The following is a 24385-nucleotide window of genomic DNA, read 5'->3' as shown; positions in this document are numbered from 1 at the left end:
GGAGCAGCTGGGACTCAAACCCATATGTGATGCCGGTGCTGCATGCAGAGGCTTAACCCACTGTGCCACAGCGCTGGCCCTAGCACTATTTCTGTGTTAAATTATATTTAAAAAGAGACAGGGACAGCCAGGCAAGGAGGGGACAGCACTGGGAGGCAGGATGGTGGCAGCGGTACCTGTCTCAGCCACAGCCCAGTGTCCAGGGCTCGTGCCCCGTTTTCTGTCCTCTGTGCTGGAGATCTGCGTCCCCTCCTCAGCTCCTGCTCCCCCAGCACCGCCCCACCCTGTCCCGTCTGCCTTCCTCCTCCTCCTCCTCCTCCTCCTCCTCCTCCTCCTCCTCCTCAGCTCCTGCTCCCCCAGCACCGCCCCGCCCTGTCCCGCCTGCCTTCCTCCTCCTCCTCCTCAGCTCCTGCTCCCCCAGCACCGCCCCGCCCTGTCCCACCTGCCTTCCTCCTCCTCCTCCTCAGCTCCTGCTCCCCCAGCACCGCCCCGCCCTGTCCCGCCTGCCTTCCTCCTCCTCCTCCTCCTCCTCAGCTCCTGCTCCCCCAGCACCGTCCCGCCCTGTCCCACCTGCCTTCCTCCCCCTCCTCCTCCTTCGCCTCCTCCTCCTCCCCCCCCTCCTCAGCTCCTGCTCCCCCAGCACCGCCCCGCCCTGTCCCACCTGCCTTCCTCCTCCTCCTCCTCAGCTCCTGCTCCCCCAGCACCGCCCCGCCCTGTCCCACCTGCCTTCCTCCCCCTCCTCCTCCTTCGCCTCCTCCTCCCCCCCCCCCTCAGCTCCTGCTCCCCCAGCACCGCCCCGCCCTGTCCCACCTGCCTTCCTTCCTTCCTCCCCCTCCTCCTCCTCAGCTCCTGCTCCCCCAGCACCGCCCCGCCCTGTCCCGCCTGCCTTCCTCCTCCTCCTCCTCCTCCTCCTCAGCTCCTGCTCCCCCAGCACCACCCCGCCCTGTCCCACCTGCCTTCCTCCTCCTCCTCCTCCTCCTCCTCCTCCTCCTCCTCAGCTCCTGCTCCCCCAGCACCGCCCCGCCCTGTCCCGCCTGCCTTCCTCCTCCTCCTCCTCCTCCTCCTCAGCTCCTGCTCCCCCAGCACCACCCCGCCCTGTCCCACCTGCCTTCCTCCTCCTCCTCCTCCTCCTCCTCAGCTCCTGCTCCCACAGCACCGCCCTGCCCTGTCCCACCTGCCTTCCTCCTCCTCCTCCTCCTCCTCAGCTCCTGCTCCCCCAGCACCGCCCCGCCCTGTCCCACCTGCCTTCCTCCCCCTCCTCCTCCTTCGCCTCCTCCTCCTCCCCCCCCTCCTCAGCTCCTGCTCCCCCAGCACCGCCCCGCCCTGTCCCACCTGCCTTCCTTCCTCCTCCTCCTCCTCCTCCTCCAGCTCCTTGGCACCTCACTCACTGCCACCTCCACGCCCAGAGGCCCCGGATGGAGGTAGGCAGTGGCTTTAGGCTGGGGTCCCTCGAGGCCCAGAGGCATGGGTCAGAGCAGCGGTCCCTTGGCTTGGGCTTGCCGCCCCGGGAAGGGCACTGCTGACTGGAAGGTTTCTTACCTTGGGCCTCCTGGAAGGAGGTGTGACATTCCCATGGCCGTTGAATCCCAGCGTCCATCGCTGGGTGCTGCTGATGGCTGAGTAGATCTGTGTGAAGCCTGAGTTTCCATTGGCTGTCCGAAAGGCTGCACAGTGGCCATCGTTTTCAGGTGGAACTCCCCTTCACGCTTTTCTCACCGTTGGTGGAGAATTCTCTGAGTGTCCTGTCAGTCCTGTGCCCAGGCTCAGGGTGAAGGCATGGCCAGTGTCTCGCCTTCCTGTGCGAGTGGGAACACGAGTGACATGCTGGTGTCACAGCGAGCCCCCCAGCAGTGCAGCCGTCTGCTGAGGTGGTGGGCCCGCACGCCTGTGCGTTGTGCCAGCGTTGTGTCTGCTGTGTGTGTTCTGACGTTCGCTCTGCAACATTGGGCAGTGTGGTTCCTCAGAAGGCCCGCCCTCCTCATTAGGGCGACCTGATAAACGTGTCCATGTCCAGGCTGGCGCAGCACAGCGGGTTGGGCTGCTCCGTGTGCTGCCAGTATCCCATCAGTCCAAGTCCGTTCCCCATCTGGCCTCCAACTCTACCTCTGAAATAAATGAATCTAACCAGAGTTAGAGAAGGCAAGTCAGAGAGGTCTTCCATCTATTGATTCCCTCCCCCAAATGTCTGCAACAGCCAGAGCTGGGCCAGTCTGAAGCCAGGAGCTTCTTCCCACATGGGTACAGGGGCCCAAGGACTGGGGCCATCTGATTTCTCAGGCCATCGCAGAGAGCTGGATCGGAAGTGGGGCAGCCGGGACTCGAACCGGCGTCCATATGGGATTCCAGTGCCACAGGCAGAGGCTTAGCCTACTGTACCACAGCACCAGCCCCTCCCATCTGGCTTTCTGCTGATGTGCTTGGGAAGGCGGCAGAGGATGGCCCACATCCTTGGGCCCTCGCCACCCCTTCAGGAAACTCGGATGGGGATTCTGGCTTCTGGCTTCGGCCTGGCCCAGCCCTGGCTGTTGCAGCCATTTCAAGAGTAAACTAGCAGATGGAAGATATCGCTGTCTCTCTCTCTCTCTCTCTGTGTGTCTCTGTCTCTCTCTCAGCCTTTCAAATAAATCAGTCTTGGTTTTCTTTTTTTTAAAGTGTCAGTGTCCTCCAGCACAGGTCACTAGGAACACACTTTGAGTTAAAATTGGGTTTGTTCCCCTTCGCTGCAGATGACACACACAGCTTCAGGCTGATGTTGATTTGGGAGTGAGGTCTCAGAGAGGCAGGGTCGATTCGTTTCTAGAAGCAGAGAGAAATCTCCTGTCCACTGGTTGATGCCCCAGATGCCCACAACATTACGGCCTGGCCTGGCCAAAGCTGGGGGCTGGGAGCTCCAGGTCTCCCCCATGGTGGCAGGGAACCAACCAGTTGAGACATCACCCACTGCCTCCCAGGGTGTGCATTAGCAGGAAGCTGGAGTTGGGAGCAGAGCGGGGACTGAGAGATGCAGGTGTCACAGGTGGCGTCTGAAGCGCCAGGCCAGTGCCCGCCCAGAAGCAGTGCTTTGTTCTCGACTGGACGCTGCAGGGAGGCAGGGTACTGTGACGGGTCCAGCAGCCCACGTAGCAGCGGGGCGGAGGCCCCGAGGCTGGCACTGGGACTGCTGGGCAGTCGGTCATCATGGCGGGGGTGGGTGTGTGGTGATGGTGTAGACAGCGTGCTGACCTTGGGTCTGTCTGCATTTAGACAGGATCGTGACATGTTTGTGTTTAATGCAGGAAACGTGCTGTTTTTTGTTTTAAGAAAACAGTTGTGGGGATAGAGTGCATGAGCTCCCTATCCACTGGTTCATTCCTCAAAATCCCTGCAGGAACCCGCGTGGAGACCTGGAAGAAGCTCCTGGCTCTGACTCCAGCCCATGCCTGGCTCTTGGGCACCTGGAGAGCGATCCACAAATAGATCTCTCCCTCTGTCTCTCCCGCTTCCTCTAACTGTGACTTGCAAATACAGCATTTTCCAAATGCCTGCAGCAGCCGGGGCTGGGTTAGGTGGAGAACCACGTGGGTGCCAGTGACCCAGCCACTGGAGCCGGCACCTGCTGCTCCTGGGTGCGCGGGTGCAGGTGCTCTGGTCTTGTTGGTGTGTTGTGTCCTGGCCTCATTTCTGCTTCATCGGACTCGAGCATGCCACGTGCCTGCTTTACTCCGCGGGCGCCGCTGTGGCTGTGGCTGTGGCTGTGGGTGCGGGCTGGTTCTGGCCGCCAGGGCTGCATCTTGTGGCTGAGCTCCACGCTGATGCATGCCCAGCCTCCTTGGGTTCTGCCTTTGCTCTCTCTGTATGAACTAGCCCTTTCCCCAGTGCCTGCAGCCCCTGTAATTTAAAAGAAAGAAATCCAAGCCTAACAGTGAGAGGCAGGCAGGCGGCATGTGGAAGAAGATCCATGAAAGAGAAAGTGAGGGTGCTGTGGGGGTGAGCCCGGCTGTCGGGACGCGTGGCGAGCGTGCCGCTGGGTTCCTGGGTGGTGACGGGGACACAGGAGTCGGGACGTCAGCAGAGCTGCCACGTCCCTGAAAGGCGCAGCGGGCGGCAAAGCAGAAAGTGGCGTGGTCAGGGAGGGTGGGCCTGTGGCTGTGCGTGACCCGCGGTGCTGAGTGAGGACAGGGAAGGCAGAGGCTCTCTGCCAGGGTCAGCCAGCCCACCTCCCCGTCCCGAGGCGGCAGGACCGCAGAGGTCGGCAAGAGCTGACGCCAGAGGCTGGGTCTTGGGGCACGGACGCTGTGTTCGGGTGGGGGAAGGAGGACAGACAGCAGCAGGCAGGTGGCACGAGGAGCCGCCCGGCTTCTGGTGTGCGTGTGTCTTCAGAGTCGAGTGTGACCGAGGATTCTCACTTGGATTTTTTTGAAAGGCGAAGAGACCGAGATCAGCCACCTGCTGCACTCTGCGCCGCCCTGGCTGGGGGGGTGTAGGAGCCGTGCGTGACTGATCACTAACAAGCCTGCGTCAGCTAAGATTTGGCACCAGAACAAGAGTGGTCACAGGTTAAACCTGAGGAATTACAGAAACTAACATGCTTGTCAAATTATAAATCAGAGAAACGTGAGATGAATTTCAAATAACAAATCCCCGTTTTCTTAAAAGGATTCCAGGGCGCTGTGTTGGAAGAGCAAGGCTGTTCATATGTATTGAAACTAAAAATGAGTTGACAGTGTGGTCAGTCCTGGCAGTGTTGTCACTCTCCGAGGGACAGCCCCGTGCAGATCTGCCACGAGGCGGGGGGGAGGGGTCTTAGCGTCCCCAGATGCAAACCGCACCCCCAAGGCTGGAAGTGGACAGGAGCCAAGTGTGCACAGGGACCTCATGGTGACGTGGCACTGAGATGTCCGCTCAGCCGGGCTGTGTTCTGGGAGAGCCTTTGCTGGTGGGCGGCCGCACAGCCAGGCCTCTCTGCTGTGCCCCCCACGGGGCTGTGTCTGCACCTGGGAGCGCTCTGGCTCGGTGGCGTGGTTACATCCTGCAGTGTGCCGCCCACAGCTCCAAGGAGCGCCAGTGTCTGCCAGCGTCAGCCTTCGCCATTCTCGGGGTGTCATGGCGTGATTGGTAGCATTTGGCATCAGAGGTGTTACATTATGGTACATTTGGGATCCTTCAGGTGGGTAGAGACAAAACTCTGATAAAGGGTAAATAACAGGTTCTGTTAATTTTTATTTTCCCCAGTTTGTACAAAACTCAAACAAAATTCTCGTGCATTACTAGGTTGGAGAAACGTATGGTAAGGACATTACGTCCAGGGGCAGAGACAAGCCGATTGCCGTATGTAACCCTTTCAGTCGACTTGAGTCTCAGCTTTCCCTGTTCTGTTTCACTCAGTTTCCCTCGGATCTCCTGCCGAGCCTCGCGTTCCTTGCGTGTTTTCTATTCGATTCACTCAAGGTTGGGCTTGTGCTTGACGAATGAGCTCCGTTAGCACGCGCTGGCGCCCACCAGTGGGAACCCCAGCAGTTCCCCGGCTGCTCTCTGCCCTCCTCCGAGGCAGGAGGAAGCAGGGTGCGCGTCAGGGCCTCTGTCGGCGCTGGCCTGGAGAAGCCGCCGGCTCACAGGCTGCGCGCTAACCGGAGCAGGACTAACCGCTGCCAGGGCCTCCTCTCTGCGCTGTGGTGTCCGGGCGGCTGGGCAGGGCTGCTGAGCTAACCCAACCGTGCTTGCCGTGGATGCCGGGTGCTGTGGTGACTGCTGGACGAGCTTGTGCATGCGCCGGCGTTCAGAACGCCCTGTATCAGAGGCTGCTGTGTGGGATGTGTTCGTTCCCGTGCAGGCACGAGCGCGCCCCTGGGCAATTTCAGGTGCTAGCCTGGGACTTGTGTCCACTTCACAGAGCAGCAGAGTTGCCTTTTCCAGGAAGATGCTTTCTTACACCTGGCAGTGTAGGAACTCTGCATTTTTTAGACAGGCACGAACTTGAGCTTGCACACAGTGCAGGCCGGGAGGGACGGCGGCGCTTAGCATCTAGTCAGGCGCTGTCTGCAAGCCTGGGTCCCGCCCCTGTCCTGGGAGCCCTGCCTTTGCTGCAGCTGCCTGGTTGCAGCCCGGGGCCCACTGGGCCTGTGCGAGTGGCCTTACCCGCCACATCCCCAGGGCCCCAGCCTCCTGGACAGGGCTCGGGTGGCAAGCACCGAGCCGCCACTTAGTGCCAGGGAGTGAGGGACAAGAGGTCCCTGAGCAGGAGCTCAGCTGGAGCCCAGTGAGCATCTGAAGTGACTGGATCTAGCATGCAAATGGGGAGCTAACTGGAAGCTATACTGTGTTCAGATACTTCTATTGAGAAAAATTTCTAAATTGTGTCTTTGTGAAATTGAAAGGCTGCTTGGTATGGGGGCACAGACATCTCCCCTCTGCTGGGTCACTTCCCCAAATGCCCACAGTGGCTGGCGGAGCCAGGAACCCAAGCACTTGGGCTGTTGTCATTCGCTGCCGCCCGGGTGTGAGTTAGCAGGAAGCGGCACACACAGGAGCGGAGCCCGGCTGGATGAGGCACCTGCTCTGGGTGTGGGCAGCCCAGCCAGCAGCGCAGCCCCTGGGCTCCGTGCCCAGCCCAGGCAGCCGCGCTTCACGGGCGCGCGGGTAGTTGCAGCGTGTTGATTTTTGCTGTTTCTGACAGATACCGTCAAAGGGGTTCCCTTGGCCTCAGGTGCTCCCTGTGCGCCCCTCCTCACAGTACTGGCTCTGGTCTGGAAGCCGCCTGCCAGCTGCAGGGCCGCGGCAGGGCGAGCTCCCGACACGGGTGCTGGTCCCAGACGCGCGCCCGTGTCTGAGGCTCGATCCCACAAAGCGCGTTCAGCATTTTCAGACCTGGTTTCTGAATGTCTGTTTCCTTTTACATAGGACGTCTTCTTGATTTGCTTTTCCCTTGTGAGTCCTGCGTCGTTTGAAAATGTCCGAGCGAAGGTACGTGGGGGCTTTGCCGTTCACCGAGGGCAGCAGAGCCGAGGCTCGGTGTGGGCCGCTCGGCCCCGAGCAGGAGGTCGGTTTCTGGGATGACCCGGAACTTAGTCTGCTCGACCAGAAACGACCGTTTCCTTGAGCCGGGGGCCTTTCTGTGGGGTCCTCAATTCGCTGGGGTGGGGGCTGTCATTGCTTGCTAATCTGACACCCGTGGGTGTCCCTTGTGGTTCTCGAAGGCTTACGTGAAGACTGGGGCAGGGCGCCTCAGGTGGGGGCTGGGCAGTGACCCCTGTTGGGTGTAACCTGTGTGTCCTTTCTTCCGGTCTAGTGGTACCCTGAAGTGCGACACCATTGTCCCAACACGCCCATCATCCTCGTGGGAACGAAACTGGATCTTCGGGATGATAAAGACACGATTGAGAAACTGAAGGAGAAGAAGCTGACACCCATCACCTACCCGCAGGGCTTGGCCATGGCCAAGGAGATCGGTAGGAAATCGTCTTGGCCGTCTGCCCCGCAGCGCTTCTGAGGAGTCCGCTCCGGGAACGCAGAGGGCGCTGGTCCTCTCGGGGTGCGGCGCACTCGGCGGGAAGCCGCGTCAGGCCGTGCCAGGCTGTGCCGGCTGTGCCTCCGCCAGTGTTGCCAAGTGGCTGTCTCTCCCGCAGGTGCTGTGAAATACCTGGAGTGCTCGGCCCTCACGCAGCGAGGCCTCAAGACAGTGTTCGACGAGGCGATCCGAGCGGTCCTCTGCCCGCCCCCCGTCAAGAAGAGGAAGAGGAAGTGCCTGCTGCTGTGAGCGCCGCCCCCCGGCCCTGGCCCTCGACCTTTGTACGCTTTGCTCGGAAACGGTGGAGCCTTCGCACTCAATGCCAAGTTTTTGTTACAGATTAATTTTTCCATAAAACCGTTTTGAACCAATCAGTAATTTTAAGGTTTTTGTTTTAAATGTTAAGAGTTCAGACTCACCTTCTATTAAAATTTAGCCCTAAAATGACAAGCCTTCTTAAAGCCTTATTTTTCAAAAGCCCCTGTTCTTGCTCAGAGTAAGAGTTGCCAAAATACCTTCTCACACTAAGTTGCATTGTTGTGCTGAGAACACTAAGCACTAAGCGGTTGAAAGACCAGTGTAGCTCCCGGAGTTAGCGGTGCGGCTGCGTGCGCGGCCGTGTTCGGATGACACAAAGCAGGACAGCCCCCCGCTGACAAGTGGCCACTTCCCAGCAGCCGTTTGTCAGCCCGTTCCCTGCCTGACACCGCACCGCACGTCCCAGCTCAACTTGATTTCCTAGTGAGTTTTCCGGAAACAGCCGGCCAGCTTCCGCCGAGATGCTGACAGAACTCACGGAGCCTCTGCTTAGTTGTGTGCACGCTGGGGGGGGTGGAGGCAGTGTCGCAGGATGGAGACAGGATTTTGACGGGATACGGAGGCGTGCACGGAGTGCCTGAGCTCGGGGTCACAGGCCAGCACGTGAGGGCGAGTCCTGTCCCCAGGAGCTGCGGAAAGAGGTCTGTTATCTGTCCCTCCAGCCTTCCTCCCACACCTGCCATCCTCCCAGGTCGGGCGTCCGTTCATCTCTGAACTGGCCATTCCCGTAGTTGCCGACTTAGGAAGTGCTTTTCTTCTAGAGCCCTACTTCATGAGCAATATGCCTCCTTGTATGATAACGTCTTTCTGATGATGCGCTGGGAGCTTTCTCGTAGATTAGTGCAAGTGCATTCCTGTTTTCACGTTACTTTATCCGAAGCTGATTCAGCGCTCTTAGTTCTCCAGTTACTAGGTGTAAAGATCATGTGTTGCAGCTTTGCAGTTTTTAAGAGATTTTAGATTCCCGTAAACCACGACCCTTCTAACATCCCCGACACTAACACCGACCCCCACGGACACGCGCTTCCTGTCGTGGCTTCGCCCTAACAAGGTTCTCTCGGGTCTCTGAGGTTCTGTAAACTGTGCTAGTGCTGACGACGTTCTGTACAGCCTCACTCACTGGCGAGAACACAGTGTTGGAACTTTCAACCACTAGAACAACATTTTCTAAATCGACAGTTGCAGAGTTGTGGAGTGTTTTTACATTGATCTTTTGCTAATGCAATTAGCAGTATGTTTTGCATGTATGAATTAATAAATCCTTGAATCATACGACTGGCCATACTTGAATTTTTGCGCACTTGCCGGGCAGGTACTCGGGGTGTGTGTAATGTGCTTCGCTCGAAGTGTGGGCTGTGCGAGACACTCACTTCACACAGCAACAGGGAGTGCTGCCCGGGGCGGGAGGTGCAGGTCTGGACCTGCTCCGTGTCTGCAGGACGCTCCCAGGAGGGCCCGCGTGGGGCGTGCTCACGGGCACATGCGGCTGCCTCGAGTCCAGCGCTCAGCAGACGGTGCCCATGCCCGGAGCCTCGGCTGTGCCCAGGAACCTGTTCTCTGTGGAGACTGCAGAGACGTTGTTAGACGAGGAAGTCTCAGGTCTGCTGGGCCCCTCTCGGGGCAGTGCCGCGAGTTCACGGAGCTCAGCGTGGACACGGCTCCACAGCTGTTACAGCCCTCTCCCGCGTGCCGAGGTGACGGCTTCGGTGGCTCAGCCGTCAGTGTCCTCACTTCTCACAGCCCAGCTTCTGGCCCCGCCGTAAGCAGTGCTTTAGTTGCTTATTCCACCAAGTCATTTTTTTAAAAAGGTGATTTACATGAGTCAGAGAGGAAGAGACAGATCTTCCCTTGTCTGTTTCCCAAGTAGACACAATGGCCGGAGCCGGGAGCTCCTCCAGCTCTCCCACACGGGTGCAGGGGTGCAGGGGCCCAGGTGCTCGAGCCATCTGCTGCTGCTTCCCCAGGTGCATTAGCAGGGCCCACATGGGGTGCTGGCGTGCCAGGTGGCAGCTTTACCCGCTACGCCACAGTGCCGGCCCCTGTGTTCTGGGCAACTTGGACTCCTCAGGTCACGGGGCCTTCACTCCGCGCTCATCTCATTTCCTGCTGCTTGTCCTGATGAGTGGCACCAAGAGCTCCCTGGGAAGGCCACCTGGGAAGGCTGCTGCTTGAGATTCACCTGAAAGGCAGTTTGAGGAAGAGACAGATCTGCCATCTGCTGCTTCGCTTCCCAAGTGTCAGCTACAGCCAGGGCGGGGCCAGGCCGAAGCCAGGAGCTGCCTCTGGGTCTCCCACGCGGTGCAGGGGCCGAGCACTTGGGCCCTCTGCCGCTGCTTTCCTGGGACTGGAAGTGGAGCAGCTGGGTGCCCACATGGATGTGTGTGCTGCAGGCACTGGTTTAACCTGCCGCCCCGCGGCACCAGTCCTGGGAGTGTTTTCGAGCCAACGAATTTGGAAATGATCACCTGGGTCTAAAATCCGAGGCTGGCGGTGAGCGCAGGCCCGAGCCTCCGCGTGGGCGCCCTGCAGTGTTCCTCCCTGGGGATGTCGACTGGACCTTCGGGACCGCTCTCCAGGTCCCCACTCGGGCCAGCTTCTGGGCCGCAGCCGGGGCTTGGGTGCTTCTGGCCCCATCACGGTTGTGACTTCAGTCTCGCACTCAAGTGAGCCAGCTGGTGCCGGAGCCCTGTGCTGTCTCCCCTCCCAGGCTGGTGCAGGTGCTGTGTGCGGAGTCCGAGCTCTCCAGAGCTGGGGTGGTGGGGCTGCGGCCCTGTTTCCGTGGAGTTCTTAAGGTTGAGGGGGTCTGTCCTTGGCCCCTGGGAGGGCAGCGGGAGGGCCAGGCCGGTCACCACAGTGCGCAGGACGCTGCCTGTGCCTGTCCCCCATCCTCATGGATTTCCCCTCTTAGGGCAGTCTCTTTACTGCCATTTTCCTGGCCTCTGACGGGGTCTCACGTCCCCTCATTCTGCAGGCAGAACTGCAAGAGAACTTAGGTTTCACTTTCACTTGCAACTACCCAGTACGGCAGGCCTGCCTGGGAACAGCGCAGGAGCACACAAGTACGGACACGAGTGAGGGTGAATGCTTTATTCTCCCCACGCCCTCAGAGCCAGACGAGGGCCAGCGAGCAATGGACAACTCGGCGGCCTCAGGAGGCCAGGTGCGTGGCCGCTCGCCTGCCTCAAACACCTGTCTCCAGTCCCAAGCTTGGTGCCACTCGGGGGAAACCCAGGCGGGGGCGGGGTAGCCAGGAAAGCCCAGGGCGCACGCGCGAGCTCAGACTCATCTGTGGAGTGACAGGGAGGACGGCTGCCCACGTCCGCCGCGGGGCTCACAGGCCCCTCCCCTCCGTGCTCGCCCCTGCCTCCTGACCCCGCCAGTGCCACCGCAAACAGCACCGACGACGTGCCCACGGGCTTTCCGCACGTCGGACCCCGGCTGTTTCCGAACGGTGTGGTCCCCGGTCCCAGCAGCCCCGCTTACACCACGTCCACGTCCGGAAGCCCTTGTGCTGGACACGAGACGCACAGCGCTCTGTCGGCGACCACGCTGTCCAGGGCTCGCATCAGGACGTCGGGCATGTGGTCAGTCAGCATCTTGGGGCCGATGAGAATCCTGCTGAACTCGGCTTCGTGCGCCCACCTCACGCCATACTGGGTGGCGGAGCAGCAGCCAAACCTGAAACGGAACGGGCGGTGAGCGCCACGGCCTCGGTGGTCACCTCCCGCGTGCCGTCAGCTGGCGGTGAGGGCGCACTCACCTCCCCGCACTGCCCTCCTCCTCCAGGTGGATGATCCTGCCGGGGGGGTACAGAGGCGGGTACTTGGGGGAGGAGTCCAGCGGGGAGTCGCTGGAGCAGCTGTAGGCCGGGGACCAGTGCGTCAGCAGGCTCTGCTCCCCGAGGAGGGGCTGCGTCAGGTGCCCCTGGTCGCCCCCGTCCAGCTCCGTTGGCAGGTTCTCAGGGCTCCCTCCGAAGAGCTCGTACCAGCACCCGTGCAGCAGGATCTTGTACTGAGGGCGACAGGCGGGGGCAGCGCGTTGGCCTGCGCCACCCGGAGAGCACCGCGGACGGGGGGGGGGGGGGGGGCCGCAGCGCTGGGCTCAGAGCAGCCTCGGCAGTGACCCCTCACACTGGCAGCCGCGTGTGGACTCCGAGAGGACATCACCCCAATTCTCTGCAGGAAATCCTGCCAAGGACGTGCCCTCCTGAGCGCTCACTGCTACAGGTCTGGGCTGGGTGTGGGGGGCTGAGAAGGAGAAAATCTGACTAGCCAAAAATGAGCCAAGAACCAAGTGGTTACAGCAGGAACTCTGGGATCCCAGGCTCCAGACGCTAGCACCTTGGGCATGCATTTCCCCACCCCACGCGCGTGCGGCCCCGGCTGTGCCCTGTGCCCGCGGCATCCCTCCTTAAACGTTCCCATACATCCTGGGGTCTCCACTGGTCAAGACACGTCCATCGCCACTAGCGACAGGTGCTGCCAGGATCTGCACTGGCAGCCTTCCTGTCTAAGCTTTGGGACGACACAAGCACCATCAGACAGACGGACAGCGCCGGCAGAGCGCGTGGGGCCGGTCCCCACCAAGGTGTCTAACAGGCACTTCGCGTCTGCCTCTCAGGCGGTCCGGAGAACCCCAGACACAAGCTGGCCAGACGGTGGGAGGGGGCGACAAGCGCCCTGCCAGGACCTCCCCGAGCACCCCCACCCGCCAGGCCCAGGTCCCCCAGAGCCGTGCCAGGGCGGCCCTGTTACCTTGGGCTGACTGCAGTGAGCGATCACCCGCAGGATCCTCCTCTTCAAGTCCTCCAGGTTGGTGACACTTAACCTGCGTGGCAGAGGCCACCCGGAGGTCAGTGCCGGGCAGCCGCAGCGGCCTCAGGCACAAGCCAAGCCCCGCGCCTACCTGGGGATCACGTCCTTCCCAAGGACAAGCGACACGGTGAAGCTCTTCGAGTACTCACACAGGGATTTGCTGCAACGTCCAAAACCAACAAGAGTCAGCTGAGTGCCCACGGGGGCTTCGAGAGACCCGCGCCACCGCCAGGGCAGCGAGACGGCTCTCCTGGAGCCCAGCTCTGCCCTCTGCCCTCCGCCCTCCGAAGGGAGGAGAGCAGCTCGCTGGCCCAAGGCCGTGAAGGCCACAAGATCCACGGACACGCTCCACAGCTCAGGTTCACGTGGGCCAGGGCAGTCCAGGCAGGCGACCCAGCAGCCGCCCGTGGGAGAACCCACGCAACAGCATGGGAGAGCGCGCAGGGCACAGGTAGAAGCCACTCGCTGGGGCTTTGTCCGTCACACCCCGACACCCGCCCAGAGAGCCCAGAGCTACGGCCCTCACAGCCCCAGATGGACAAGGGTGCCTGTGCTGTCAGACGTTGCTTTGTACCCACAGGACAGGGCACCACAGGCGTGTCTGCTTAGGTGTGAAAGCAGTGATGGGGCGGCGCTGTGGCATAGCAGCTTGAAGCCCTGGCCTGCAGTCTGCATCCCATGAGGGCGCCGGCTTGAGAGCCGGCTGCTCCACTTCCGGTCCAGCTCTCTGCTGTGGCCTGGGAAAGCAGTGGAAGATGGCCCAAGTGCTTGGGCTCCTGCACCCACATGGGAGACTCAGAAGCAGCTCCTGGCTTCAGACTGGCCCAGCTCTGGCCATTGAAGCCTTTGGGGGAATGAACCAGCAGATGGAAGATCTCTCTGACTCTTCCTCCCTCTGTCTATAACTGCTGTCTCTCAAGTAAATAAATCTTTAAAAAAAAAGTTTACTTATTGATTTGAAAGTCAAAGTGACAGAGAAAGAAAGGGAGACATAGAGAGATCTTCCATCTGTGGTTCACTCTCCAAATGGCTGTAATGGCCAGGGCTGGGCCAGGCTGAAGCCAGGGGCCTGGAACTCCCTGCGGGTCCCACATGGGTGCAGGGACCCAGGTGCTTGGGCCATCTTCCGCTGTCTTCTCGAGAGCATTGGCAGGGAGCTGGGGAGGAAGCAGAGCAGCACTCCGAAATGGGACGCTCACCTCCCGAGTGGGGCTTAACCCACCCAGTCCCCGCTGCTAACTTTAAGCCTCCCAGATACACTGTTATGTACAGAAGAAATGACACCTCCTATCTTCCTCTAATAATCCCGCTGTGGGAATACCCTGGTACTCGAGCAGGATACGTGAGCTGACATTAATCGTGTATTACTGCACTATTGAACCGATAAACAAGAGTCCTCTAGACGATCTTTTTTGTGTGCCTGTTTTGGAAAAAAGATTTATTTATTTATTTGAAAGGTCGAGCTGGCCTCTCTGTGTGGACCTCACAGTTGTTGGTGAAACATTCCAATTACAGAGACTTTCTAGTGAACTAGAAAACAGCCAAAGAACACACTCAGGACGCAGCGCGCAGCAACCCGGGTACTGACTCGTGAGAGGGAGAGAGCACCCTCAGCATGGAGCCGAGCCCTGCCGCACGCTCGGCTCCGCGGCGCCCTCAGGCACGCAGGGCAGGGCTTACCTGAGCAGCCCCCTGGGCGGGGAGAAGGCGTAGCACCTGACCTGCGGGTAGGAGTTCCTGAGCATGATGGCCAGCAAGGCGGCGGCCCCGGCGCCCAGGCTGTGCCCCACGACGACCAGCCGGTACTCCTGCAGGACGAAGGCAGAGTGAGGGAGGCTACACCCACCAAACGGCTGAAAACGGGACAAGAAAAGAAAAAGTAACATCTCACGGGAGCAATGCTGAACGCCTGGCTCAGAATCCCATCGCCGATGAGTCGCCGGTAAACGTATCTGGCAGCCTGAGAAATGCCCTGGGAACACAGACAGGCGGGGGCGTCACGGCTCAGAGCAGAGTGCGCGGTCTGAACGGTCACTGGCACCCCAAACAGGCGGAGACAGCAGGGGCCTGCCGCCATCTCCGGTCCTCACTGCTGCCTCCTGGCCCCACGTACCGAGCCTGGCGTGGGGCAGGTGTTCCCCAAATATTTAAATGAATATGGACGGAGGACGTGGGAGCATCCTTCCATGCCACAGACAAGGCTTGTCCAGGCTTTCCTGCAGCTACCCGGGACGCTGCCGTAGGGACGCATCACAGCACACTTGAGCCAAGGCCCCACAGCCTGTCAGAGGTAGGCAAGTGACTGATCTTTTTATTACATTTATTTACTTGAAAGGGAGAGAAAAAGACAAAGACAGAATCAGAGACACAGACAGACAGACCAGCCTCCTATTGGCTGGTCACTCCCCAGAAGCCCACCAATGGCTGGGCTGGGCCAGGCTGAAGCCATGAGCCAGGACCTTGACCCTGGTTTCCTACATAGGAGGCAGAAACCCAAGCACTTCAGCCACCACTGCCACCTCCTAAGGTCTGCATTGGCCAGAAGCTGGAGTCGGGAGCAGGTGCTGGCAATCAACCCAGTTACTCCCACCTGGGCCCGGGTGTCATCAATGGGGTCTGCACTGCTCAACTCCTACCCCAACGGACCTTGTAAACGAGGTCAAAGCTCTCACAGCGAGTAAGCATCTACTATCCCTTTAAAGGCAAAACCGGCCACAGAAGTGAGTACTCGGGAAGTCAGGTTCGGGTTCAGTTAAAGAAAGTAATTGTTGGGGCTGGCGCTGTGGTGTAGCAGGTAGAACTGCTGCCTGGGGTGCCAGCATAGTAAACGGGTGCAGGTTCAAGTCCCGGGTTCTCCACTTCCGTTCCGGCTCCCTGCTGATGCACCCGGAAAGCAGCAGAAGATGGCCCAGGTGCTTGGGCCCCTGCACCCATGTGGGAGACCTGGAAGAAGCGCTTGGATTCAGCTGGATTCAGCCCCAGTTGTTGCAGCCATCTGAGGAGTAAACTAGTGGATGGAAGATCTCTCTCTTAGAAACTCTTTCATATAAATAAATCTCAAAAAATAATTAAACTTAAAATGTCCTGATAACATGGCTGTCATGTGAAACAGGCTCCTTGAAAATGCACCAATCCTAAGGACAATCCTGGGGACCAAGAACTCCGGCTCACAGCAGCCCCACTACTCAGCCCAAGACAAGAGGCCCGACCCTGTCCTGGGGGGCTCATATTCTTTCTTTTTAATTTTATTTATTCATTTATTATTTGACAGGCAGAGTCACAGAGCGAGAGAGGGAGAGACAGAGAGAAAGGTCTTCCATCCACTGGTTCACTCCTCAAATAACGGCTGGAGCTGAGCCAATCCGGAGCCAGGAACTTCTTCCAGGTCTCCCGCACGGGCGCAGGGGCCCAAGCACTTAGGCCATCTTCTGCTTTCCCAGGCCACAGCAGAGAGCTGATCGGAAGTGGAGCAGCCGGGTCTCAGACATGCACCCGTATGGGATGCCAGCACCGCAGGCAGAAGTGTAGCCCACTATGCCACAGCGCTGGCCTGAAGCGCCTACTCTAACAGGCAGAGGGACTTCTGTGTAAGACAGGACACTGACGATCTCGAAGAACAAGTCCCTGCGATGCAGCAACCTTGCAGGTGGACTAACGGATCTGGCACCACGTCAGAGAGCAGAGGCAGGCTTCACAGCCTGAGCACTCTGCGACAGCCGCCAAACATGCGGGCAACGTGGTCAGCTGCAGGCCACACTCCCCACGCACCACCTCTGCGGCAGCTCTGAGTGACAGGAGCCAACAGAGCTCGGAGCACAAGTGCTGCTGCCGAGCCTCCCTGTGCACACAGGAGACCCGCCAACACCCAGCTGGCTTTCCACAGCTCCGGATTAGATGCCGATCACGCAGCAGGCCTCGCACAGGGGACGCCAAGGCAGAGCATGCGCTGTGGGCACGGCCCTGGTGGCCCCGGGGGTGCCGTCACTGCCAGGACATGGTGTGAGGGGCGGGTCTCAGCCTGGGTCACCCAACGCCCAGCCAGAGCCCACTGCACTCCGAAGGCAGACAGGGGTGACTGGCTCATGTCTCTCTGTAGTAAGATGCAAAGTCTTCTTTTTCTTCACACACACGCATGTGTGCAGACACAAACATGTAATAATAAAGTGGACTGTTTTGAGAACTGAGGCACCAAAATCCAGCTAAGGGTTAAAGACAAAGCTTCCAGGGGTGCAGGACAGAGGCCTCCATGCACTGTTCTTTCCTGAAACCTTCCTGGGGTGCACCTCTGGGTCCTACCAACACAAAAGCCAAGTCCAAGTTCACTGCCTTCTCCCAGGAGTCCTCGCTGTAACTGCTGGGAGTGAATCATTCCACACTTGCCCCTAAATGTCACAGTCATCAGAGAGATGCAAATCAAAGCCACATCACACTATTTAGTAAAATAAATAAATAAAAAGGGGACCTAGCAAGTGTTGATGCTGGCGGAAATGCCATGTGGCACAGCGTTGTGGAAAACAATGCCGTGGCCCAAAAAAAGTCACTCAAGGACTGCCAGGCAGTGACCAGCGGCTCCATTTCTGGTGCACTCCCAAAAGAACTAAAAGTGGGGGCAGGGTCAGTGTGTGGTATAGTGGGTAAAAGCCGGGATCCATATAGGCACCAGTTCAAGTCCTTGCGGCTCCACTCCGATCCAGCTCCCTGCTAATGACCTGGGAAAGCAGTGGAAGATGGCCCAAGCGCTTGGGCCCCCAAACTCACATAGGAGACCTGGAAGAAGCTCCTGGCTCCTGGCTTCACACTGGCCCAACTCTGGCTGCTGTGGCCATTTTGGGGAGTGAGCCAGTGGACTGAAGATTTCTGTCTCCTGGCAACTCTGACTTTCAAATCAAATAAATAAATCTTAAAAAAAAAAAAATGGATGGAAGATCTTCTGTCTCTAACTCTGCCTTTCAAATAACTATATCTTAAAAAAAAAAAAGGGGGGGGGGCGGGGACCAGCACTGTAGCACAGAGGGTAAAGCCATATGGACACCGGTTCAAGTCCCGGCTGCTCCACTTACAATCCAGCTCTCTGCTATGGCCTGAGAAAGCAGTAGAGGATGGCCCAAGTCCTTGGGCCCCTGCACCCACATGGGAGACCTGGAAGCCCCTGGCTCCTGGCTTCAGTTTGGCAAAACTCCAGCCATTGAAGCCGATTGGGGCGATTGGGGGGTGGGGGTGAACCAGCAGATGGAAGATCTCTCTCTCTCTGCCTCTCCTTCTCTCTCCGTGTAAATCTTTCAAAAAAAATCTTAAAAAAAAAATAAATAAATAAATAATAACAAACTAAAAGGAGGCACTGGAACACAGTGCACCCACTTGACAGCAGCATGCTTCAAGCAGCCACAACACACACAACCCCGTGCCCAGGGCTGAGTGGGAGGCAGTGTGCCCCGCTGTGCAGCCTTCGAAGGAAGAGGAGCGAGCATTTCGTGCAGCAGTTAATACGCCGCCGGGGATGCCCACACCCTTATCAGAGCGCCAGGGCTTGATTCCAGCCTCCTGCTACTTATGTGCCCTGAAAGGCAGGTGATGGCTTCAGTTCTTGCGTCTCTATTACCTATGTGGGAGACTTGCATTGAGATCCGGGTTCCTGCCTTCCACCTCCCTTTCCAAGCATTTGGGCAATGAACCAGTGGATGGAAGATCTGTCTCTCATCTGTCTCTATGCCCTTTTTTTTAAAAAATATTTGTTTATTTATTTGGAAGTCAGAGTTACACAGAGAGGAGAGGCAGAAAAGAGACAGAGAGAGAGAGAGGTCTTCTGTCTGATGATTCACTCCCCAGATGACCACAACTGCTGGAGCTGCACCAATCCAAAGCTAGGAGTCAGGAGCTTCCTCCAGGTCTCCCACGTGGGTGCAGGGACCCAAGGACTTGGGCCATCTTCTGCTGCTTTCCCAGGCCATAGCAGAGAGCCGGATCGGAAGAGGAGCAGCCAGGACTCGAACTAGCATCCATGTGGGATGCCAGCACTGCAGGCTGCAGCTTTAACCTGCTGTGCCACAGTGCCGGCCCCTCTCTGCCTTTCAAATAAAATGAAAATAAATATTTTTAAAGGAATAAAATTCTAACATGGGCTACAAGGATGAACCTTGTAAACGTTATGCCCAGTGAAATAGGCCAGTCACAAAAAAGGCAGACTCCATGTGATTCCACTTACATGAAACGTCCAGAGGCTGCTGGAGGCTGGGAGGGGAAGCTGGTGTGGAGGGTACAGACCTTGTTGTGGACGAGGAATGCTGAGTGTGGAGAGTGGCGACGAGTACACAGCACCCGAGTGTACTAAACGCCACTGACCTGCACACTTAGAAATGGTTACAACGACGAACATTACGTGTGCTTTACCAGTTTTCAGGAAAACCTATTTAAGGAAATCACAATTTAGCCCTGAGCAGGCCCAAGGCATTTCCTACCACGTCAGAGCAGCTTCTGCACCCAGCCCGCTCCAGCCCCGCGAGAGAAGCAGGGACCTCGTGGGACAATGGGCAGGGGTGGGAGGGTAAGGATTTACTCCACATGGCTCTGCACATCACTGCTTTTCTTACCATGAGACAATTAATCTAACTGACGGGGAAGGAAAGCCACAGGCCCGGGTTCAAACATCCAATCTGACACTTCACTCACTCACTACGTGGCTTCAGGCGAGTTAACCCATCTGTCTCCACTCTTGAAACAAGCACACGGGCCGGCGCCGCGGCTCACTAGGCTAATCCTCCGCCTAGCGGCGCCGGCACACCGGGTTCTAGTCCCAGTCGGGGCGCTGGATTCTGTCCCAGTTGCCCCTCTTCCAGGCCAGCCCTCTGCTGTGGCCAGGGAGTGCAGTGGAGGATGGCCCAGGTGCTTGGGCCCTGCACCCCATGGGAGACCAGGAGAAGCACCTGGCTCCTGGCTCCTGCCATCGGATCAGCGCGGTGCGCCGGCCGCAGCGCGCCGGCCGCAGCGCGCCGGCCGCAGCGCGCCGGCCGCGGCGGCCATTGGAGGGTGAACCAACGGCAAAGGAAGACCTTTCTCTCTGTCTCTCTCTCTCTCACTGTCCACTCTGCCTGTCAAAAAAAAAAAAAAAAAAAAAAAGAAACAAGCACACGTACACAGACACACCTGCTAAGGGCACCATGATAATCAACAGAGCAGGAAAGCACTTTTGCACAACACTTGGGACATGGTAGCCTCACCACTCATCTTTGAGTGGTTAGTATTAGTGGGAGAGACAAACCCAGGCTGTACCTTGTGGACCAGACGGTCCTGCACCCCACACTCGCAGTCGAGGGTCTCGCTCTCTGCGGACAGGTCAGTCAGGATGTCCTACAAAACAGCATTGACCGAGGCAGCCGTCAGCCTGTGGAGTCTCAGTGTGGGAAAACGCATGACAGTGCACTCTCTGCGGCTGATGGCGGGTCCCCGCTGCCGTGATGTGACGATGCGCCCCCAAGGGACAGCAGGCACAGCACAGCCTCCAGCTCAGACTGCTGAGAACTGAACCTGTGGCGCCTCAGAAACCCAAGGGTGAGTGTCATCCAGGGCGTCGGGGCAGACGAGCTGAGGAAGAGGCAACAGGGGCCCTGGGCTGGGGGTGAGTACACGGGGGTTCCCTGCTGCACCTGGACAAGAGCGGGGCCCAGGGTGTGCTGGGCTGTGAGGACCCGGAAAGAGAACCCACGCAGGGCTGGTGAGCAGCCTGCAGCTTTTGACCGCATCTGCTGTCCCAGCTGGCTCTGGTGCAGGAAGTCGGGGGACAGGGTCACCCAGCTTTGAGTCTGGCCAGGTCCATCCAGGGAAGTCAGACAGGAAAGGGGCCAGAGCTCCCTGGCTAGGAGCCAAGCCTCCCCACATCTGTTTGTGACAGCTGGTTAGAAGAAAGCAAGCTCGCCCATCTTTCGCTCGGGGCGCATCTCACATCGTCCTCACTGCCTGGCCAGCCTCAGTGTCTGGTGTCATTACTCAAAAGTGTTTCTCTGTCCCGAGTCCCTGTTCCCACCCGAGTCCCTAACGTGGCTCAGCCTCACCTGGAGAGACATGGTCCCTCTCACTGCAACCACAACGGACTCCTTCCTGTGGTCCAGGGCCACCAGGAACGGCAGCTCATACACCTGCAGGGCAGAGATGAGTGGTGAGGCGCACACGGTGAACACACGTGTCCAATGACACCCACGACGCCACTGACCTGACTCCCAGACCTGGAAGGAAAGGCACGGAGCTGCCCCTCCGTGGGCTCCTCAGATCTCTGCCATCATCCGCGACCGCCCTTAGCGGTTCCTCCTCAGCTTCTGACTCCCGGGTAAGTCAAATCTACTCCATTCTCAGGGGCTCTCATCTAGCTTCGACGCCCACATCTTGTCCCAGTCTCACGGAGTCAATGGCTATGCCCGGCTCTGTGCTGGGGCCAGGAGGCAGGTGCTGCCCACGGTCTCCTCTCAGGTCAGCAGCGCCTTGTGACCTGACGGGGCTGGGCTCAGCCGAGCACCTGTTCTACACACAGGGACTTCAAAGAGTCCCCGGAAAACCGCGATTTAAAACTACATTTATCGTGCTACTAATAAAAGTTTGAAATCCATGTGGCTTTTTTCACAATAGGCACTTTCCACAGATCCCGTGAAGCAGCCCAGGCCAGGTCTAGGCAGAGGGCCTGGTAAGCCTGCCCTTCCACTCAGATGCAACGCAGTCAGAGCTGCAATTTTGGGCTCCTGCCTTCTAAACCCAAGTCCAGAAGGAACCCTGAGAGGGCCTGGGCGTGAGGCAGGCCCAGGTGAACTCACAGGCCCCTCCCCTGCTGTGTGAGCTCCAGCCAGCGCCCTAAGCTCCCTCAGCTGTTTCTTCCTCCCCAGGACACAGTATCATCGATTTCTTTTTGTAATGATTTATTTGTTTATTTGAAAGGCAGAATGACAGAGGGAAAGCAAAAGACAGAGACAGATCCTCCATCTGCTGGTTACTTCCCCCAGTGCTGCCAACATCAGGGCTCAGCCATGCTCAAGCCCAGGGCCCAGAACTCCACCCGGATCCAGATCTCCCGTGGGGGGGGGCGGGGGCGGGCAGAGACTCAAGCACCCCAGCCAGCCAGCATCTGCTGCCTCCCAGGTGCACTCAGGCAGCTGGTCAGAAGCCTGGGGCAGCTGAGACTTGAGTCAGCCTCCAATGAGATGTGGGTGGCTTAATCCACTGTGCCTCCATGCCCTCCCTCAGGACTTTCAATTAATTCTGTTGACTGAAAGGGGAGAGAGACAGAGAGAGCTCTCATCAGCTGATTCACTCCCCAATGCCCACAGTGGTCAAGGCTGGGCTGGGGCTGGAGCCAGGAATTCAATCCAGGTCTTCCACATGGGTGGCAGGGGCAGGGACCCAATTACTTGAGCCACCACTACTGCCTCCCAAGGTGTGAACCGCTGGGAAGTTGGAGCCAGGAATCCGACTCAGGCCCTCCCCTATGTGGGGCATGGATGTCTGAACTGCTAAGCCAAATGCCCACCTGCCTAGGAGCGTTGAAAGTCTCCAGGTGATTCCACAATGCAATCGCTTGGAGCCACTGGTTTGGGAAGCAGGGCGCCCAGATTTATTCACACTGGACTCACAGCAGGGGTTGGAGGTCTTGAAAACTCCTGGGCTGGGGGCTGGCAGCCACCTGCAGTGACAGCAGCTAGTGACACTGGCAGCCCCATCAGAGTGTTGTTTTGAGTCCTGGTCACTCCGCTTCTCTTTTTAAGCTATTTTTAAGATTCATTTATTTTAATTGAAAGGCAGAATTAGAGGGAGGGAGGGAGGGAGATTGATTCCATCTGCTGGTTCACTCTCCAGATGGATGCAATGGCCAGGGCTGGGCCAGGCCAAAGCCAGAGTTTCACCCAGGTCTCCCACATGGGTGGCAGGGGCCCTAGCACTTGGGCCATCTTCTACTGTTTTCCCAGGCACATTAGCAGGGAGCTGGATTGGAAGTGGAGCAGCCAGGACACAAAATGGCACCCATACGGGATGCTGGTGTAACTCACCATGCCACAATGCCAGCCCTGCTACTCTACTTCTGATATAACTCCCTGCTAATGCACCTGGGAAGGCAATCAATGATGGCCCAAGTGCTTGGACCCTGCCACTCATATGAGACCAGGAAGGAGTTCCTGGCTCCTGGCTTCAGCCTTGTCCAAGCCTGGCTATTGCAGCCATTTGAAGAGTGAATCAGTGGATGGAATCTCTGTCTCTGTCTCTCCCTCCCTGTCATTCTGCCTTTCAAAAAATAAATAAGCAAGTAAATAAATAAAATCTTTTTTGAAAGGCAGAGTTATAGAGAGGCAGAGAGAGAGAGGTCTTCCATCTGCTGGTTCACTCCCCAAATGGCTGCAATGGCCGGAGCTGCGCCAATCCAAAGCCAGGAGCCAGGTGCTTCTTCCCAGTATCCCATGAGGGTGCAGGGCCCAAGGACTTGGGCCACCTTCTATTGCTTTCCCAGGCCATAGCAGAGAGCTGGATTAGAAAAGGAGCAGCCGGGACTAGAACCGGTGCCCATATGGGATGCCAGCAGGCAGAGGATTAACCTACTGCGCCACAGCACCAGCCCCAATAAATAAATCTTTACACAACAACAAACTCAGAGCTGGTCTCATCTCCAGATTCTCAATTAACTGATCCAAAGTGTGTCCTGGACGCTGGGCTTCAGGAAATAATTTGATTAATTCATTAATTAGTTACAGAAAGAGACAGTGAGAGAAAGACATCTTCTAAATTGCTGCAACAGTCAGAGCTGGGCCAGGCTGAAGCCAGGAGCCTGGAACTCCATCCAGGTCTCCTACAGGGGTGGCAGAGACCCATGTACTTGGGCTGCCTCCGCTGCTTTCCCAGGCATATTAGCAGGAGCTGGATTGGAAAGGGAGCAGCTGAGACGTGAAGTGACGCTCATAGAGGATGCTGGCGTCACAGGCTGCGGCTTACCCTGCTGTGCTGCAGCACTCCCTAAAGACTTCAGCAGCAGACTGTGAGAACATTCATCATCAATGGTGCAGGGGCCCAAATATGGGCTAATGCCCTAATACCTTACGTATTTGGTCCCCTGCAACATGTCGGAGACCCGGGAGAAGCCTCTGTCTCCTGGCTTCTGTCTGGCCAAGTTCTGGCCATTGCAGCCATTTGGGAAGTGAACCAATGTATGAAAGATCTATCTCCTCTCTCCCCCAGTAATTGCCTTTCAAGTAAATATGGGCTGGATCAGAAGCAGAGCAGCCAGGACTCAAACCGGCGCCCATACTGGGTGGTGGCTTTGTAGACAGAGGCTTACCACATTACACCACCACACCGGCCCACTCCAGCCTGTTAAACCCAGGTTCTTCACCTGGATCCATGGACCTGTGTGGGCTTCAGGGGTCTGTGAATCCCCAAAATGGTGCACCAGATATGGGCATGTATGTGTCTGTCTATTATATGAGCCAATAATTCCTAACTTCATTCTGATTCCACCAGAGTCTCAAAGGACCGCAGGACCCAAAAGAAATGCAGAACCACGGTGCTAGAGCAAACCTTGTCGTGGAAGCTGACGTGAATGAAATCCCTATACTGCAGCCCTGTCGTGTGCAGGATGGAGCCAAAGTGACAGTTGAGCTGATCTCCCCCGACCAAGTCGTACTCTGTTGGTCTGCTCCTACAACTGAAAAAAGAGGGAACCAAGATGTCAGTATCCCAGCCTGAGCCACCTACTGAGCAAGGTGCATCCTCACTGTCATTCTTCCCCAGCAAACATGAGGACGACAGC

At 58.0% G+C, this 24385-nt stretch overlaps 2 protein-coding genes and 1 long non-coding RNA gene across 4 annotated transcripts in view; 2 read left to right on the top strand and 1 right to left on the bottom strand.

The window, feature by feature from the left end:
• The window catches only part of RAC1 (Rac family small GTPase 1), a 29040-nt gene extending 19967 nt beyond the window's left edge, over nucleotides 1-9073 (top strand). Inside the window, exons 4-7 of one of the 2 annotated variants that reach the window (XM_051839075.3) lie at nucleotides 5251-5307; nucleotides 6877-6939; nucleotides 7265-7424; nucleotides 7602-9073. In XM_051839075.3, the coding sequence (XP_051695035.1) occupies nucleotides 5251-5307; nucleotides 6877-6939; nucleotides 7265-7424; nucleotides 7602-7732 (411 nt within the window). In that variant the 3' untranslated portion in view covers nucleotides 7733-9073. The remainder of the gene's footprint in view (nucleotides 1-5250; nucleotides 5308-6876; nucleotides 6940-7264; nucleotides 7425-7601) is intronic. The other variant, XM_051839076.3, reaches the window with a different exon arrangement.
• The window catches only part of LOC149120320 (uncharacterized), a 115199-nt gene that overhangs the window by 31817 nt on the left and 58997 nt on the right, over nucleotides 1-24385 (top strand). The gene's annotated exons all lie outside the window — the stretch shown is intronic.
• The window catches only part of DAGLB (diacylglycerol lipase beta), a 38682-nt gene continuing 22915 nt past the window's right edge, over nucleotides 8619-24385 (bottom strand). The window contains 9 exon segments of the mRNA XM_089320905.1: nucleotides 8619-11479; nucleotides 11562-11812; nucleotides 12556-12628; nucleotides 12707-12775; nucleotides 14296-14473; nucleotides 14476-14587; nucleotides 19882-19959; nucleotides 20661-20744; nucleotides 24154-24280. Coding sequence (XP_089177031.1) covers nucleotides 11281-11479; nucleotides 11562-11812; nucleotides 12556-12628; nucleotides 12707-12775; nucleotides 14296-14473; nucleotides 14476-14587; nucleotides 19882-19959; nucleotides 20661-20744; nucleotides 24154-24280 — 1171 coding nt within the window. The 3' untranslated portion in view covers nucleotides 8619-11280.

Source organism: Oryctolagus cuniculus, chromosome 19, assembly GCF_051225735.1.
Source record: "Oryctolagus cuniculus isolate XC-2025 breed Fujian yellow rabbit chromosome 19, ASM5122573v1, whole genome shotgun sequence".
In the NCBI taxonomy this organism is placed as follows: Eukaryota; Metazoa; Chordata; class Mammalia; order Lagomorpha; family Leporidae; genus Oryctolagus; species Oryctolagus cuniculus.
This window is presented reverse-complemented; position numbering and strand designations above follow the sequence as displayed.